Source organism: Ips typographus, linkage group LG1, assembly GCF_016097725.1.
Source record: "Ips typographus isolate SLU linkage group LG1, UJ_Ityp_2.0, whole genome shotgun sequence".
Taxonomy (NCBI): Eukaryota; Metazoa; Arthropoda; class Insecta; order Coleoptera; family Curculionidae; genus Ips; species Ips typographus.
The window spans coordinates 25,994,310-26,011,981 of record NC_138422.1 but is presented as its reverse complement, the minus strand read 5'-3'; the positions used below and the strand labels follow the sequence as shown (position 1 = coordinate 26,011,981).

The 17,672-nt window shown below is 33.1% G+C and overlaps 3 protein-coding genes across 6 annotated transcripts in view; 1 reads left to right on the top strand and 2 right to left on the bottom strand.

Moving 5' to 3' along the window:
* Window positions 1-1,507: 1,507 nt before the first annotated feature.
* Window positions 1,508-10,067, bottom strand: LOC145740301 (S-methyl-5'-thioadenosine phosphorylase-like). Of its 3 annotated transcripts, none has more exons than XM_081995763.1 (7): window positions 10,049-10,067; window positions 3,664-3,856; window positions 3,014-3,148; window positions 2,858-2,964; window positions 2,692-2,801; window positions 2,485-2,629; window positions 1,508-2,428 (listed from the first exon to the last, which is right to left on the bottom strand). In XM_081995763.1, exons 2-7 carry the CDS (start codon window positions 3,854-3,856, stop codon window positions 2,303-2,305), a joined length of 816 nt encoding a protein of 271 aa, XP_081851889.1. In that variant the 5' UTR covers window positions 10,049-10,067; the 3' UTR covers window positions 1,508-2,302. The 3 variants fall into 3 exon arrangements, with proteins under 3 accessions (XP_081851889.1, XP_081851890.1, XP_081851888.1); XM_081995764.1 differs by lacking the exon at window positions 10,049-10,067 and adding an exon at window positions 4,112-4,267 and having other exon boundaries at window positions 2,485-2,642; XM_081995762.1 differs by lacking the exon at window positions 10,049-10,067 and adding an exon at window positions 4,112-4,267.
* alpha-Man-Ia (alpha-Mannosidase class I a) overlaps window positions 5,781-17,672 on the top strand; it is a 68,245-nt gene continuing 56,353 nt past the window's right edge. Inside the window, exons 1-2 of the mRNA XM_081995739.1 lie at window positions 5,781-6,286; window positions 8,249-8,506. Coding sequence (XP_081851865.1) covers window positions 5,966-6,286; window positions 8,249-8,506 — 579 coding nt within the window. The 5' untranslated portion in view covers window positions 5,781-5,965. The remainder of the gene's footprint in view (window positions 6,287-8,248; window positions 8,507-17,672) is intronic.
* Window positions 10,481-11,806, bottom strand: LOC145740300 (15-hydroxyprostaglandin dehydrogenase [NAD(+)]-like). 2 transcript variants are annotated; one of them, XM_081995759.1, is made up of 5 exons: window positions 11,585-11,806; window positions 11,278-11,524; window positions 11,045-11,217; window positions 10,831-11,000; window positions 10,481-10,759 (listed from the first exon to the last, which is right to left on the bottom strand). In XM_081995759.1, the coding sequence occupies exons 1-5, from the start codon at window positions 11,766-11,768 to the stop codon at window positions 10,586-10,588; spliced, it is 948 nt and encodes a 315-aa protein (XP_081851885.1). In that variant the 5' UTR covers window positions 11,769-11,806; the 3' UTR covers window positions 10,481-10,585. The 2 variants fall into 2 exon arrangements, with proteins under 2 accessions (XP_081851885.1, XP_081851886.1); XM_081995760.1 differs by having other exon boundaries at window positions 10,831-10,982.

Below are 17,672 nucleotides of genomic sequence, written 5' to 3'. Positions count from 1 at the left end.
TAAAAAACCTCTCTAGTATCCCCTCATTCTTTCAATTTCTTTGAAAAGTGATAAATTTTAAAATGCTTTTTTTCTGCTTATTTCATTTAATTTAAGATTCTTTTGTATAAATATGCCCTTTGCTGTGCATTGGAACCCTTATAGAGTAAAATAAAAATTCGCCAAAATTGCACATTTGACAAAAATTTAATTTTTTGACTTTTTAAAATATCGTAGCTCTTTTATTTAAATTCGCAGAAAATTCGTTCCTACGCCATTCGAAAAAGCATAAAAAAGACTACAAAATGGATTAAAAATAGCCTATGTAGCTCCTCATGTTACCGAGATATTGAATTTCAAAAAGTACCTCAAAAACCTCTCTAGTACCCCCCATTCTTTCAATTTTTTTGAAAAGTGAAAAATTTTAAAGTGCTTCTTTGTGCTTATTTCGTTTAATTTAAGGTTCTTTTATATAAATATGCCCTTTGCTGTGCATTGGAACCCTTATAGAGCAAAATAAAAATTTGCCAAAATTGCACTTTTGACACAAATTTAATTTTTTTACTTTTTGTAGCTCTTTTATTTAAATTCGCAGGAAATTCGTTCCTACGCCATTCGAAAAAGCATAAAAAACGCTACAAAATGGGTTAAAAATGGCCTCTGTAGCTCCTCATGTTACCGAGATATTGAATTTCAAAAAGTACCTAAAAAACCTCTCTAGTACCCCCATTCTTTCAATTTTTTTGAAAAATTAAAAAATTTAAATTGCTTTTTTTGTGCTTATTTCACCTAATTTAAAGTTTTTAGTTATAAATATGCCTTTTGCTGTGCATTAAAACCCTTATGGAGCAAAATAAAAATTTGCCAAAAACGCACTTTTTTTCAAAACTGTCATTTTTTTAATTTTTGAGAGGTTGTAACTTTTTTATTTGAACTAGAATACTAAAAAAGATACTACAAAATGAGCTAAAACTCGCCTCCCTAGCTCTTTGTGTTACCGACATATTGAGTAGTTAAAAAGGACCCCTGGTACCCAATTCAAAGTCAAAAGGGTAGACCCACAGGCAACCCACAGTAAGACCAGTTAATGAAAACGGCAAATTAAAAATATCATGAATAGGGTAGATTCCAAAACATCGTTAAAACAAAAACAGACTACCTACTATTAAATACATATAATAATTAATAAAGTAATTTACGAAAAGCAAAATGCTACTATTTTACAAAGTACTGTTTGTTAAATTACTTTCTACCACTTTAGGATCTTTCTTTCTACAAATAATGTTGTTTGCAGGATTTCTACCTTCCATAAAACTGTTTCATTAATATCTCTTTTAAAGAGTAATAATTATCATATTATGCACCAACCATAGTCAAATGTCTATACATTACGACAGCATAGTAAATATGATGTAACCACACACACGACCTAGTTTAGTTTATTACAATGTCTCGTTCTAACTACTGGAGACGTGAGGTTCCTCACAGTTAATAAATCAAATAATTCCCACATTAGTAAACTGGTGTGATTAATTATTAAGTAAATTACCTTATTTTGAGGATTTTTAACAGTTTAATAATAATTATATTATTAAGTTTTAGAGTGGTGTCAAATTTTGAAATATTATATGAGCCTGCATACAAGTAATTTATGGTTAATCGTAAATTATAAAACGTTGCCTGCAATATATTGCATCTGTTTTATTCAAACAACAAATATTTAATTATTTTGTTAGCTTCGTACTGTTTTGTGACTCATCAGGATTGGGTCGACCTAATTTTTTAATTAAGCTACTAATAATACGACATTTACTAAAAAAAATAAATTGGCTAGGTACTATACAAGCTGTAGGTAGTAGAGATACTTTAGTTTAGTCGAAATTAAAAAAAGTACTTTTTCACCTGACCCTGTTTTGGAATACAGTTTTTCGCTCAAAACTAATTTTACCCTGTTATTTACAGATATGAAATTTTCCAATCCTCCAAGCTAATTAAAAATTTGGAAAACGTCTTTGACATTTGAGAAGAAAACTACAACATTTTCAGGCTTTTATTAAAACAAGAATCTTAGTATGTAAGTTTAATTAGAAAGGCATGCCTTTTCAGGCAAAGAATAGAAATTGTTTTGTAAGTATTATAGCCATTTGCCTAAACATTTATTAAGTGCAATCAATAATTTTTCTATTTTGTTGCAATTTCATGGAACATACGATATAACTAAAAATATATCTTAATCTACTTAAATGCTGTTGATCAGTAAGGCTTAAGTAAGAATCACATCAAGAAAGTAGTTTCATTTTCTCCATATTTGCCCAATCCACACTTATTTAGGCAAGACAACACTGTCTTTCACTAAATCTTCCATTTCCTTTATTTCAGAATCCCAGTTTTCTTTGGCTATTTCAGGAATTAACGCCTTCACTAATTTCAATACAGCCTCGACGTTATCCTGTACAAAATACGTTATACAATTTTGACTACCTATAGTTTCCCAGCACAATTAACCTGAAAAACCCGAAGGACTTCATTATGGGAAACATTGTCTCCGGTATCTGTAGCCATCGCTATTACGGCATACATAAGTCCCGCTTCTTTGGCTAGTACCACTTCCGGTACTGTGGTCATACCAACCAACTGACCACCCCAACTCCTGAAAATAAGTTCTGCTTTTACAACGAATTTTACAAACACCCTGTATGTGTAAAGTCTTACTTGTAAAGTAAAACTTCTGCTTTGCTTGAGTATCTTGGTCCTTCTATAGCTACTACACAACCTCCATTCCTAATTTTTAGACCCATACGGCAAGCAGTTTGCATGATCACCTAATCAATGACTTAATATTCAGTTTATGTAACGAAAAAAAATTAAAAAAGCATACTTTCCCTAGTTTTGGATGAAATGCCGGCTCCATAGGCATGTGGCATATTCCGGGTGGATGTCCGCATTCCCCGTCGTAGAATGTTTGCTTCCTGTTTGTAGTTCGATCTAGACGAGAATGTGAATAAATCTGGCAAAAACAATTTAGGGGTAGTACCAATAAAACCATCTACGAGCACCAGACTTCCTGGTCGAATAGAGTCATCAAGAGATCCGCATGCATTGGTAGCCACTAGGTGGGTACAACCTTCTTCTTTAAATGCCCAAATGTTTGCTCGATAGTTTATAGCACCTGTAATAAACGATTTTTTGTATTTTAGTTGTATGAGTGGTTTCACAGATTGTTACTGGTAAAGTATTAATAAAATTTAACTTTGTTTGACTAATATTGCACAGAACATGAGTGCGAATACTGTAAGGACACAGACTATTTCAAAGAACGGTAAGCTAAGAAAGAGGTAAGCTAAGTGAGCTAAAAACAAACAATTTCCGAGTTTTGATAACTTGGCAAAACGTTTCCTATACAAAATGAAATGAATGAACATGACTGATGCATGTCCTACCCCTCTTGTTTTCCAGATCTGCTGCCAAAATTATGGTAAAACATGTAAATAATTATTTTTTTATTTGCAATAAAGTATTGAGTTATCAGCGACAAAAATTGATTGTTAATGTCATATTAGAATAATCAACCCGTTAAAATAACGGTGATAATATGTTTGGAGTGCGTTTTAAATTTAGGCTTTTCTTCTGGAACTTTTTGATCCAGATGATGAGAGTTTTAATATTTGAAAATAAAAATTATACCTGGCATTTTGTCGTGTTTTCTTCCATGTCGAGGTAATAGAACACAGGGTACTCCTTCAATTTCTCCCAAAATTAACACATCCGTTGGATCCCCAAAGGGTGTGGTGACCCTCTTCTCCGTGCGGTTTTTGATAATATCAGGATTATCAAGACCAGATCCTCCGATTATGCCTACTTTAATAGCTTTTCCCATCTGCAAACACATAACATTTTCTCAAAACATAATGAATGACGCAGTCACTAATAAGATAAATAAGGGTTGTAGCTCCTCAATCAACTGTGATAGTGAAGTTTTTGTTATCATCAGTTATCACAAGTATTTCAAGCTTATTGTAAATTAAAGATAATAAAGTTTTAGGCTGTGTCAATTCCTCTACTACTCAAGGGACAGCAAGAAGTAAGAAATCCAAAACTACAAAGTTGTTGTCAATAAATTCATTTTACTTACACTTCAAAATTGGTTATTGAGTTGATTTACACTCGTCCTAGTGATTGAAGTAATTGGTTGAACCACTTTTTATAGCAGATCTATGGCCATATACTATAGCTTCCCTATAACATCAATGAAAGCCTGTTGGATCGATAAGGATTCTGCGTGTTAACTAACCCTCAGTTGAGTTTTGTTTTGTTCAAGTTTGTATAGAAACAGCAGGGATGATATTTAGTTGTATTGCGATATCAACAAATTTTACTAAAAATGCTATAAAAATAAAGATAAATCATGTGAGATTATAAAAGAAAGAGTGAAAATTAAAATCCTTTTAAAACAGTAAAATTCAAAATTTAGAGCAAATATAAAACTATTTATGTCAGTGGAGTATCAGTTATCATGTGGTCAGTATTACTAAATATATATTTTAAAATACTGGCAATATTCAGTACTGACAGTAATATTGATTGTGTGAGGACCGCCTAAAGCTAAAAATTGTTATAATTACAATTTTGACAAAAATGGTATTTTTTAATTATGCTAGCGCCCTTATTTCAAGTTAAATCTGTTTCATCTAAACGCCATTCTTACTATGAAAAATATTACAAAATAAACCGAAAATTTGTATTTCTCACTCATCACGTTTCCGAGTTATTCCAGTTCAAAAGGTATTTTAAAAAACGCCTATTTCTTACGGTTTTCAAACAATACATTGCTTTTTTGTACTTAATATTGCTCTTTCTATGCACTTTTTTATTCTTTATAGAACCTTGCAATATTTTACAGTATGAAACGGGAGCAAAGCTAAGTTTGCTTATCATTAGTGGTTTCAGCTACTTTTTCGTAGTTTTATGTTTTATCAAAAATCAATTTTGCTATTTTATGTCACAAAATCAACATTCTTGATTCTCAAAATATAATAAAACCAAAAATTCTCCACTAAAACAGCGCAGAGCTTGTATATTATTATTTTGAAATCAAACAACAATGTTATAGTAATAATATTCCTGCACCAAGTGTCAAGAAGAACAACAGAAAATGTCATAAGATTTTACAAACAAAATAAAAAAATATTAAAGTTTTTTTAACTTTTAAAGCACGTCACAGAATTTAAAAGTTATACAATTATTACCTGACGTCAGATGATCAGACAAATTCGTATTATTTATGTTAGAAAGGAAATTAATATGTTTTAAAACTGCTTTACTGTGAAGTTGGCAAAGCTGTTTAGTTATTTTGAAACTTTATTTTTTTATAAATTATCAATAGTTCTAGGTAAATTAAAAGTCATAATTTGTTTGCACTGAGATTGCAAGAGATGCAATTGAATAGAAAAACCATGAAAAACCAAACACTTGAGATATTTAATCTGTAGTTTTTAGAATTTACAATAATTGATGATGATCCAATAATTTCTCTAGCTTAAGTGTTTATGGAAAACAACTAATAAAGAAACCAAGAAACAGTATTATAAATTAACAATACAATGTTAATACGTTTATAGGCATCTCTTGTATCTTTATAGTTCGCTGGTCCAACGGTTGATATTCCACGTTTGCCGTTTGACAGTCAAATAGCTTTCATCGGTCGTTCCACAGAGGGCACTACTAATACTGCAGGAACGGTAATCTAGTTATCTAGATTTAAAAAGATTCGCATTTGTTTCAGTTTTCCACCAATCGCACCTGTCCGCAGATTCAAACGTCATTCAGCTTCAGGAACGTGGATCCAACCAGCTGTCCGGCCTATCCGTCTGTCAGTTCGAAATCGTTGGTTAAATGATTTGTTTGTTTGTTTTGTGATCGTCGCGAGTGATTTCGCGTTTAGGTTTTTTTTTCCAATTGAAATTAAACGAAAAACTGCCACAGAAAAATGACCACGACCGGATTATTGCCCAGTTATTACAGCAACAGGCCCGTGCCCTTTTGGAAACTGTGCAAATCGAAAGCGAAGTTTATTGTGTTTTTGCTGGTTCTTACGTTTTGTATAGTCTGTTTCGGCACGTTTTTCTACTTGCCCGACTTCAGGGGCTCTAGCGGACGCATTTACGATCAAATCAAACAAGTGGGGCCTGAGTTGTTGATACCTCCACCACCTCAGTTGGAAGACTCTCAAGAGGCCTTACCTATCATTCGACATGAAGGAGAAGCTAAAGATGATCCTCATGTTATTGGAGATAGAGAGAAACTCAAGGTTCGATATATATCCTTTTTACATTTGCTTTTAATTTGTTTATTTCCTGTTAATCATTGTATACTAGAGTAGTTAGATGGCCTACTAATCCCTGAACTAATCCTGAAGTAAACTTTAGGCTCATTGCTTCTTGGATTAATCTTTCATATTTAATCCTTGTGCATACTGGCATGAATATTCTGGTAGGTATAATTTCAATCAAATCTTATCTGGACCATTAAATTTACATACAGTACCTACCCACTTGAGTTAAAAACACTAAAACAAACTTTAGTGTTAAATGTAGATAGGTCAATAACCTTTGTCACATTTTATGTTGCCTTTCAGGTCAATAGAACAACCTTGAGAACAATTAAAATTAGGAACACATATCATTAATGCATTCTAACCTCAAACTTTAATAATAGACTAATACAATATGTAACTATTGAAAAGAACAATCAAATGGTGCTTAAACCAGCTGTTAGGTCTTTTATTACATTCCAACTAAATAACCCACTCATAAAAACAGCAATAAATGTTAAGATTTTGTTTATTTTAAAGTCAGGGAGAAAATTATGAATGAATACAAAAATACCTAGTACCTACTAGGAATAGGAAAAGTAGTTTGTTGTTGTTACAGACTAAAGTTTCAAGCTTGCTCTTAGAGCTTAATTTAGGTTCTTTTAGACTGGTTTTATCTTGGGTTTTATACTGAAATTACCGAGGAAATTACTGTCAGTTTGTGAATAGCTTGTGCTGGATTCCTGAGTGATGTATGATAATTGTACCATAGTCCCATACCTAAAAGTTATAGATTTTGTGTCTGTGTAGGGAGTCAAAAAGTAATTAATTTCTAATCACCCTGTACCACCAAAGAATGACTTTTCTATGTCTGGAACTTCCTTGCCCCAACCCATATTTTATGTTTCTAGATTGTATACCTGTACAAAAACACATTATTATGGTTGTTCCAAAGGTTCACAAAATGTACAGGGTAATTTAATTAAAATAGCAAAGTGGCGTTTGAAGTGGCCATATTTAGGTATCTTAGGCAAGTGGCAAAGATCTGAAAATATTTTAAAACACTAGGTCACAACCACATGCTTTATACCATGGCTTATACAACCAAATTTTGACAAGACTATCCTAGCTATGACTTGTACTCTGTAAACATCTAACCTACTGTCCACCTATAGACACTGTAGGTATATTAATAAAAAGAATCATAGTGTATTAATATATTTCTCCCTATACCTATTTCTAATGGTTATGGTTATTTGTGTTTTTAGCTTGTTGTTGTTTTTAACTTTTTAATACGCTATCATCATACTTGATCATATAGGTATCAATACAAATCCACAACAAATAAACTTTCTAGTACTAAGCTAGGTACTCAATCTTTGTGTTAATCTTATACTAGGTACCTACTTAAATCTGGGGATTGATGGGTTTAATTAGAAATAGTACTTACCTAATTAAATAAATAAAACATTACCTTCAATAATAACTTTAGTAAAGGTCCACCAATAGACCAATTAGAAAAATTTAATACCTAATTAGCCAAGTCCTAAAACAAAACTTTTCAAGATATACAAGTATAATATAGAAATTCTAAGCTATTGATCATCATGTTTTAAAGTCTTACAAAAGTGTCTTGTCTTTGGTCTTGTTCACATTTCCGATTTAAAACTGCAAGTTTCTATTGTGTCATTAGTATTTATTAGTCTTAGGTGGAGCCCTAGTATTACCTGAGTATCACCCCCAAATTAATCTTTGACCTAGTCTGAATTGAGATCCAGATGTTAAATGTTGATTAATACTATTTATTCTAACTTGATGAAATAATAGCAAAATTTAGAAAACCAGCAACTTGTTTTCAATGTTTTTGTTCCATAATGTTCCCTTTTATTCTTATGGTGAATTATAATATGATTTTTACCTATTTATACATGCACCGTCAAGACATCTTTTACTTTCTAGGCTAAAATTGAAGAAGACAGAGAGCTCAAAGTTCTAGAAAGGCCGGACCAGGCTGTGATAGTGCCAAAACGTCGTACATCGGGGGAGTCACCTCTACAAGCTCCAGTTGGAATTGAGGAACCAGTTAACCAAGTAGAAGAGGTTTTGGGGCCTGGGGCTGTTACTGTGCCCCCAGCTGCTGCTAAATTTTATCCACTAAGACAGGGTGGCGATGACAGGGAACCGGCAATACGAGAAAAACGAGAGAAAATTAAAGAGGTAAGAGTTCAGTAATTTGGTTTAGGGTTTAATAAAATGTTCCTTCTGTAATAAGTAGGTAACCTTTTATTGTTAAAACCTGGCTTTGCTAACCATCTAATTTGAGAATTTAATAAAACACACTTAAAATTTGTTTCAAATGTTAACATTTTAACATAAATGATTTCTTTGAACTGTGTGAGTGATGCAAGAGGCAATGCTTGAATAAGGATTACAGTTCTATATTTGTATATGACATAATTACTAATCAAATGCAGGATATATAAGAACACTGCAAGGCATTTATCATTTATTTGAAATTCTGTAGCCTCAAGCTTGAAAATTAAAGTGTTTGAACTGGTTCTTTATGCTTAATACTAGTACTTGTACCATAAACTGGGGTAAACCTAAGCGAAGGCCAATAATTATATTAATAGTTGTGTATATTTAAAGACTACTGATTTTAGAACAATAGTCATAGTTAATTGAAACTGTTCTAATGGACTTGCAGAATCATATTATTTAAATAAAAAAAATAAGGGAGTTACAAACTAAATACCAGATAGTTAATGAAAAAAAAAAGGTTGCCAGGTGTGACCATATTTTCTCTATTTCCTGTCTGGTAAACATTTTTTAGCTTTGGCGGTACATCAACCGGTACTTTTATAATCCGCAATAAAAACAGTTTAAAAAAATAGGGGAAGTGCCCAAAATCACAAACTAAATAGAACCACTAACTATTTCTTGTAAAATTAGGACCTTTTCAGGTGGTCAGGTCAATTCTATAGGCTGTAAAAAGATGGAAAAACAATAATGACAAACCTACAGGGCAAAATACCTTGGGTATAGCATTTACAAATTAGTAATGCTTTGAAAGGTTGTTCCAATTCTCCACTCATGTTTTTCCAATGGGATAGTGCAATAAAATGTGGGCAATTTTTTAATAGTCTGGTCGGTGTTCGTTATTTGCAGTCAAAAAAAAAATTAATTACCAGATTACTTACATTCAGTAGGTATAGTAAATTAGTGGAAAATACAAAACGTTCATTAATGGTCGATTGCACCAACGTGTTTAAAAGCACTCTAAGCTAAATTTTGATTTACCTGACATTTTGCACCTGACTTATCACAGTCAAATAAATCACACAGCTTAAGGTAATCTTAATCAGTCCTATAGAATACATGTGTGTAGAACTTTTTTTAAAAGAAAGAAATCATAACGTTGGAATTAATATTAGTCAAATCCTCCTCTAAATAAACAAGAGATCCACAAATTCACACACAACAACCATTTACCATGTCCGGATTAAAAGGTCAGACCTATTTTTCCTTTGATGGGTCAGCTTCCTCCTACTAACCAACAGTTTGTTGATCTTGACCTTTCTATTCTATTCTGTGTTGATTTGAGCAATTAGTATTGTTCTATAATGACTATTAAGTTATTGTACTTGTTACTATCATATCAAAAAATAGGTTTCACTTTTCTAGCACAGTAGTTATAGCAAGAATGCTATACTGTGGTTCTAGTTTGATGTAGTTTATTGTGGACTGCACTGTACTTACCTAGATATTCGAGACGGACCATAATTCATTCAACTTTATTATGTTCCTACGTTTTCATTAACCAACCGTAACTACGGTAAAGATCAAAGACAACGTGATTTGAGTTTCCGAATAGGTAGGAATTTGCTCTGGAATTCAATTGTTATCATGAAACGTGACATAGATTATTTTCGCATATTCTGATTAAATCTGACATTGACCCTGACAGTGTTTAATGGATAAAGTAGGACCGAATATAATAGGTGCTGCCTTTGCACTTGCAATAAGTGAATATTTTATAAATTTCCCATAAACTTATCCAGCTAATCAGGCCTGCTAAAGGTAATAGTTAATTAGATTTACTGGTGAATCCACCTACCATTTTAAAGGCACAATTGAATATCAAGGTCCGACCTTGACGAGCTTATGGTTTCCGTATAATGAAACAAATAATTATCAGCTTTATTTGAGGAACGTTATGTTTACTGATATTTTTTTCCGTGGAACAATGTTAACTATTTTTTATAAAGCTACGCAGAACGCCTGCATCGAATTATGTTAATTACGAGATGATAGCGTCAAGTCTTCAGTTTTATCTTTTTCCTTCTTCATGTCTAAAACGTTTCCCGGATAAGTGACTTCATAAGGAGAACCGTCATTTTCCACCACCCAAACTGATCCTGGTTTTGCTGTTCCTAGTATGTTTGCCAGTCCTTTAGCTACACTAGTAGCCTACAACCATTAAAATGTTGAGATTGACAGTCTTTTTTCGATGATAATAAATAATATACAATTATACATACTTTTTGAGGACTGGATCCCTCGATTTCGTCCGCATATTCTTGTGCAAACCTGTCATTAATAGCATTAGCTGGAGCTTCTGTTAACAATTTGGTGTCGGTTAAACCGGGGCACAGAGCAAAAACTTTTACTCCTGTTCTTGTTATGTGGTTACCTAAAATTCCCAGTTCCTCTACAAACTTGCCTTACGAGTGTCCTTTAAGGGTGTAAACCTACCACACCCTAAAGCTTTAGAAAATCCACAAACTCCAAACTGAGTCATGGTATGCAATGGATAGCCTGATGAAGGTATAATTCCTAGAATGGAGCCGACGTTGACTATAATTCCTCCGTAGCCGTTGCTTGACTTTGACATGTATTGAAGTCCTAGTAGAGTACCAACCACACATCTACAATTTGTTTATTAGTAGCTATAGTTATCTTGAACGAAATGTTGTATGAGCTTTTACCCATTCATATTAGTCCAAATCTGCTTGTCCCACTTGGTATCATTCATAATCCCTGCACTGTTGACAATAATCTCTGGGATGTCGTGGAACTGAATAGACTTCCGGTACACATCGTCCAGAGTTAAGGCATCAGCTACGTCAGCTCCAAAAAACAATACCTTTTCCTCACCAAACTCCTTGCCCAGCAAATTCAAAGCCTTCTCTCCCGATTCCTCATCAATATCGATTATAGACAAATGTAGCACTCCTGATGAAGTTTACCACTAACTTAGCACATACAATTATAACCTGAGACACTAGTAAAAACCTCTTCGTAGAAGCTCTCTGGCCACTTCAAATCCAATTCCTGAGGCTCCTCCGTTGACTATAGCCGACTTTTCTTCCAGACTGAACTCTTGCTCCACAGCCTCCGAACAGTATTTATTGGTGGGCAGACCTTTGCCCTTGAGCAGAGCTGTGACTATCTTTAAGGAACGTTTAAAGAAAAGCATTTTTTCGGAAAATTTTGAATAATTTGACAGTTAATGTGGTCAATATTGTTGGGTTATTGACTTTGACAATAGGTAGTAAGGTTCAGTTTTTTGATGGTGACCAAACAAAATCACATTATGTTTTCAACTACTCTGAATGGGGTTTTTGGGTACTGCTCCTCTAATATGCCAGGTTAGCACTTTCTCTTCAGTCTTGACGTCGAAATGTTAAACTAATTGAAGATAATGCGAAAGATAATGATTTTAGCAATGAGTAAAAAGAACAAGTATCAGGAGGTAACAATAATACAAATTATAACCCGTTTGTGCATTAAGCGAGGGGGACGGAAGTTGATTGCGCATTCGCCTACTGCGCAGTTGAATTGACGCAAAGTCATTGAAAGTTTGGAGTTTCAAACCCACAAAAATTTGTTGTTTGTATTTGTTGTAGTATAGTGTTAGTTTGTTTTGTTTGTTTGTGGTTCTTTAACAGTTGAGTTTTGCAAATTTAAATTAAGTTGTACAGTGGACAATAATAATAGTGTTTTATAGTGCCAACCGGAAGTTGACGGCCGCCATATTACTCCCCCCGCCTCCCCCTTGTTTCTGTCCCCCTCTTTGATTGCTATTGCTCCTTCCTGCTATGTTTACATTTTTTTTATTCATTGGATTTTAGTATAAAGTAAAAATGTGATCAAGATTTTACAGATCCATGAGCCTTTTTAGTTCGATTATTGTGACTATCTCACTAGATGAAACTCTGGAAGAATCGAAGGAAGAACTTAAAATTGTATCTTCTTTCTAAAAAGTTCCAGATCTTCGCGTAGGTTTCTAAGGACGACAATATGCTTTTACAAGTCTGTTGTACTTTTGAAGCTGTATTCATAAAAACCATTTTGTTGTTTTTACTCATCTTTTCGTTCGTTCGATATAGTATTTGTTTTTCTCTTTGTTGTGGAGTCTACTTTTATCAAGAGTTTTATAGACTTTTGCCTTCATATACGATCATAAAAAATCCAATATTGTCAGGTGACTGTAGCGGCCGAGGTAGCGGCCATTTAATTAAAGAACGAGGATTTCTCCACTGATTTAGAAAAACTTGATTCAAGTATCTCATCTCTGAACATTTAAACCGTAATGAGCAAAGCATTATCCTGTTGGAATTCTTTCATAGGGGATATTGTTAAGTTACTTATTGCAACAGTTTCAGAAAAACTAGTTCATTCGAGAGTTCATTAAAAGATTTTATTACCTGTATATTCTTAGTTTGCTTGCTTAAGAATCTTAAGAACTGCTCGGTTTACTGTTAATATAACTATTATCATGTTGTTTTAATTTGAATATAAAATTAGGAGTAAGCAAATCCTAAAATAACTTACACAGTAACATTTGTTTTAATAATAATGATAATAGAGTAGCTGTGTCAGTCATCTTTCAATTGGTTATGCACTTATAATTAGTTGGACTATATTAAAAATTCGTTTTATATTTATCCTATCAGATTTAAGTTTGTTTCCTCAAAAACTTTTACTTAATTTTAAATTTACGTCCGAATGCCAAAATTTATTATTATAAACAACTTTTCTTTAAGATTTACCAGGGATTTACCTATCAAGCTTTTAAACAAAAACCATAATAAAGACGTTATTCTTCTTTTTATTGTTTTATGAATTTATGATGGTGTTGGATGGCTGAGCTTTCAATAAACAATCAAGCCAAGTCATTACGTATTGGATCGTTATGTAAAAACACAATTTTCTTGAAGATTGATTTGCAATTCAGCTTGTTGACAATTACATCAGGACCTCAGAGAATGTTTAGTTTTTATCGGCCATTGGTCGAATTTACTGAGGAACAGAAAAAAGTGTGTCTAATGTTCGCTTTCTTCTTGTTTCGCTTTATGAAGTGGAAAATTGATTATGTGGTATGGACAGTTAGTAAGTAAACGATTTGCAGGTTTTCTATTAATAATATCGCCACGGTACCACCGAGTAGTACCTTTTTTACGGTGACCAACTACTCTACTATATCGGACCAAATAGCGATTTAAGGTTGGTTGGAACAGTAAATAGCTTTCTTTAGCATATCGTGACTGAAAATTTCAAATTACCTGGTGTAATTGGTAGGCTCATGTCTAAAAGTAGGTGAAATTGGGAGTACAAAGAAATACATGCGTTTCAGTTTGGTTACTTTAAAAACAAACTACCGCAAACTACAGTTAATTTGACCTACATAATTGAAATTTCAATTTTGTTCTTGTGAGTGTTAATAATCCAATACAATATCTTTCCTATTGTAAGGTGGTGAGAATCTGTCACGAGAAGGACTATTTACCTACTTTTAATTTGTTTCACTTGTTTTTGAAGTAATTTACAGAAAATGTCTAAGTTGTTGTGAAATAAAATTGTTCCCTGTTACTGCAAGGGTGTTATTAATTGAGGAAATATTGTTTCAAATAGACTATAAAGGTTTTTTATTCCAATAAAAATGCTTTAAAGTCCTACTCTTGAATTTCCAATAATATGTAATTACTCGACTCAAATACAACTTAGAGACTCCTACACACAACTCATAAACAACTTGTGGTGAAGTTATTAAGGAAACTATTATTCATCATAGACAATTAAGCTTTTAATTGCATAGAATTGGCGCCTCTAATATGTTTTTAAACTTAGTTTTTGTTACTTATCTATTTACTTATAGTGGTTGAACGTCAAAACAATATTAAAATAGGTTTAAACTTCAGTTACAATAATAGAAGGAAACAAAAACTGTAAAACGAATTCAAGGTAAACATATATAACAATTTTTTTCCTCATTATAGTATCATGAAACTAATAGCTTCTTTTAATAGAATACACACTAGGAGATACTATTTTAGTATAAAAAGGCACATTTAAATGCTGTTGTTGTTTTTCAGGATAATATTGTCTAGATATTCGTCCAAGATGTCGAATTTTGTCAGCATCATCACCAATTTCGTTGAAATGTCCACTGTAGACGTAGACTTTTTCATCACCCCGTCGAAAGTCATCCTCCATAACAATCATTGTTTTGTTTTGATTATAATCTCATTCTTAACATATTAAATGTGTGCCCCCTAGGTCATTTCTTGATTAATTTCAAACCCAAAATATGTTCTCTCGTTAGGCATCTCTATAGAGCAACTGAAATAACTATTCTAAAAGAGTCATACTAGGTTCTACTTTGTCCCAAACTATCTTGAACATTTATGTCTAACAGTATTGTGTGGTCTCTTACATGCTGAATATTGCTGTGAGGTTATAAATTATGTCTGTCGAAAGTGCCTTTTGGAATCTAAATAGCTATTCTGGAATGACGTACAAGTTGTCTTTTTGCTTCTTTGTTAAAGTATGAAACCTTCTAACAATTACAGTAAGTAAACTGAAAAAATGTTGTTGGTGTGTAAGTGTTCTATTCCGTCATATTATCTTAGTGCATTTCTTTCCAGATATGATTTCCAGCTTGGTTTGTCTTCCCAGTGTTATTTCAATATTTGGAGATATCCTAGAAAATATCTCTCTCGAAGCTGTTTTAAACAATTTTCTTGTGAACAATCCCGTTGTAACTTGAAATGATGGTACAGGATGGAGATCATTCACAGTCCAGAAAAGGGATTTTCTCAGAGATTTTGATTCTAATAATGTCAAAGTACCTATTTGAACTAGTGAAATTGCAAGTATGTGGCAGCAAACTTCACATTGTAAGGAAGCAGAACAGTGGTTTTCTAGAGGGTTTTCTGTATTCTCATAAAGCGTAGTGTAGTTCCTGTAAATGTCGTTTAGTTGATAAATTCAAGGAAATCATTACATGATACTTCTTAAGATTGAATCGTTACTAGAATTAAGATCCTTAATCTGCAAAACATTCTTATGAGAGATGTCTTTTATGAGGAATGTCATTTTATTAGGCAAATGTTTCCAACCAAGATTTGGTGAGATACTGGTATATGTTGTATTTACAAAGAGGAAATTGTCCATAATTTTTGGAGTTTGTTCGAAATGCTTTTGCTCAGCTTCTTCTCACCATAGATATCTTCTGTTATTTCTTCAATAATTTGTTACACTAAAAACCGATTATTTTGTCATATAATAGTGACGACGTTCTTCCTTTTACTAGGGTAGGTTCAACATGTAAAATATAGTTATCAGATAATGGTTTATATTACAGTCATTAACCTTTACCGGAATTATAAAATTGCGACATTATGCCATGGCATCGCTTCATGGACTTTTTAATAACATTAACACCAAGATTAACACTGTACTTTTTGAGTAGAACTTATTTTGTGTCATTCGCATACTAACAGATAAAGACTGTGTGATAGATCCTCCGTTTATACATAAAATGAATAATGTCGGCCCCAGAATGGATTCCCTGGGGTATTCTCTGATTTATGTCTACCACTCGAGAGTATATTTTTACACCGCCCGCTAAATGCAGACCTTGTGCTTCCTGTTTATTAATAAGGATGAATAAGTTTAGATGCAGCGTCTTTCAGCTCATTTAATTTACTGAGAACGGTCATGTGATTTATGTACAGGATGAGTTTTTTCGAGGAATATCGAGAGGAATATTGAATTGATATTCTATAGTAGTAGAAATGCAGAGTTGCTTTAATCACTCTACATTTGTTCTTTTTCAGGGTTTTTATATTTACTACTCAAGTGTTTTCAAAGAGCTTTCTATCTAGTAATCTCCAAGTTTCATATTCTGCGAGTTTACCGAGGAGTCTAGGTTTTACTCGTAAATAATTATTTCAGCTTTATTAGGTTTTTTGGTAATCTGTTCCAAATTTGATTGCATTTAACTTATTTTTGGATTGTCTTTTGCTGGCGAGGGGTAAACCGCTGGGGCATTATGGTGTACAAATTTTAGGAATTAATGGGTATTACTCGAGGTAAATTGGTATCTAATGACAAAGTTTATAAAAAGTGTGGCAAATAAGCTAGTTATTAAACGAAAGAATGCACCAAAAAGATCACGAAAAAATAAGTCAATTTTAACACCCTCTAGCGGCCAAACCGTCTAACCTACCCATTCAAATTGAGAGACTGTTAGAAATTTCATTGCCTTGGCTATCCATTGACATATAAAACACTACTAAAAATGGTGCAAATGAACGAGTTATTGAAGATTGAACAAAAGAATGCACGAAAAAAGTCATAAAAAAATAGTCAACTTTGACGTTCTCTAGCGGCCAAACCGTCTAACATATCAACCCAAGTTGGGCAATTTTTAGAAAGCTTATTCCATGGGCTATTCATTGACGTATAAAACTCTAGAAAAAATAGTGCAATTGTCAAAGTTAAGGCCCTCTAGTGGCTAAACGGTACCACTGACCAACCGACTTTTCTATGTCAATGGAAAACTCATTTCATTGGCTGTCCATCGACATATAAAAGTATACACAAAGTGTTACAAATACGTGTGTTATTTACGGTTTACAGACAGGGTGCCCCAGAAACACATTTTGACTGGTTTGGGTTAATTTGACCCTGGAAAATTAGGAAAACAGGGTTACACGAGCTACTAGGAGGTCTACTCTAATGTAATTCATAGAAATTTCTAGAAAAAACCGATTTTGCAAATAACAATTTTTGTTAGGGTCAAATTTGCCTGAAAAGCCACCACTATTCCAATGGATTTTGCGTTATATTGGCCACTTAGTGCAATCGAAAATCGACTTTAATGATTTTATTTCTATAGTTTTGCTACGGCTCTAAATTTGACACTGTGCTAGGTTTGTCGATTTAAAAAAAATCCCTCAAAGAAGTTAGAGTGGTTACAGTCAAGAAAAACGTTTAGTTAGTTTTGGAGCCCTCTGGCGGCCAAACGAAGCACCCTATCAACACAAACGGCCATATTTTTGGAAAGCCCATTATATTTTCTATCCATTGAAAT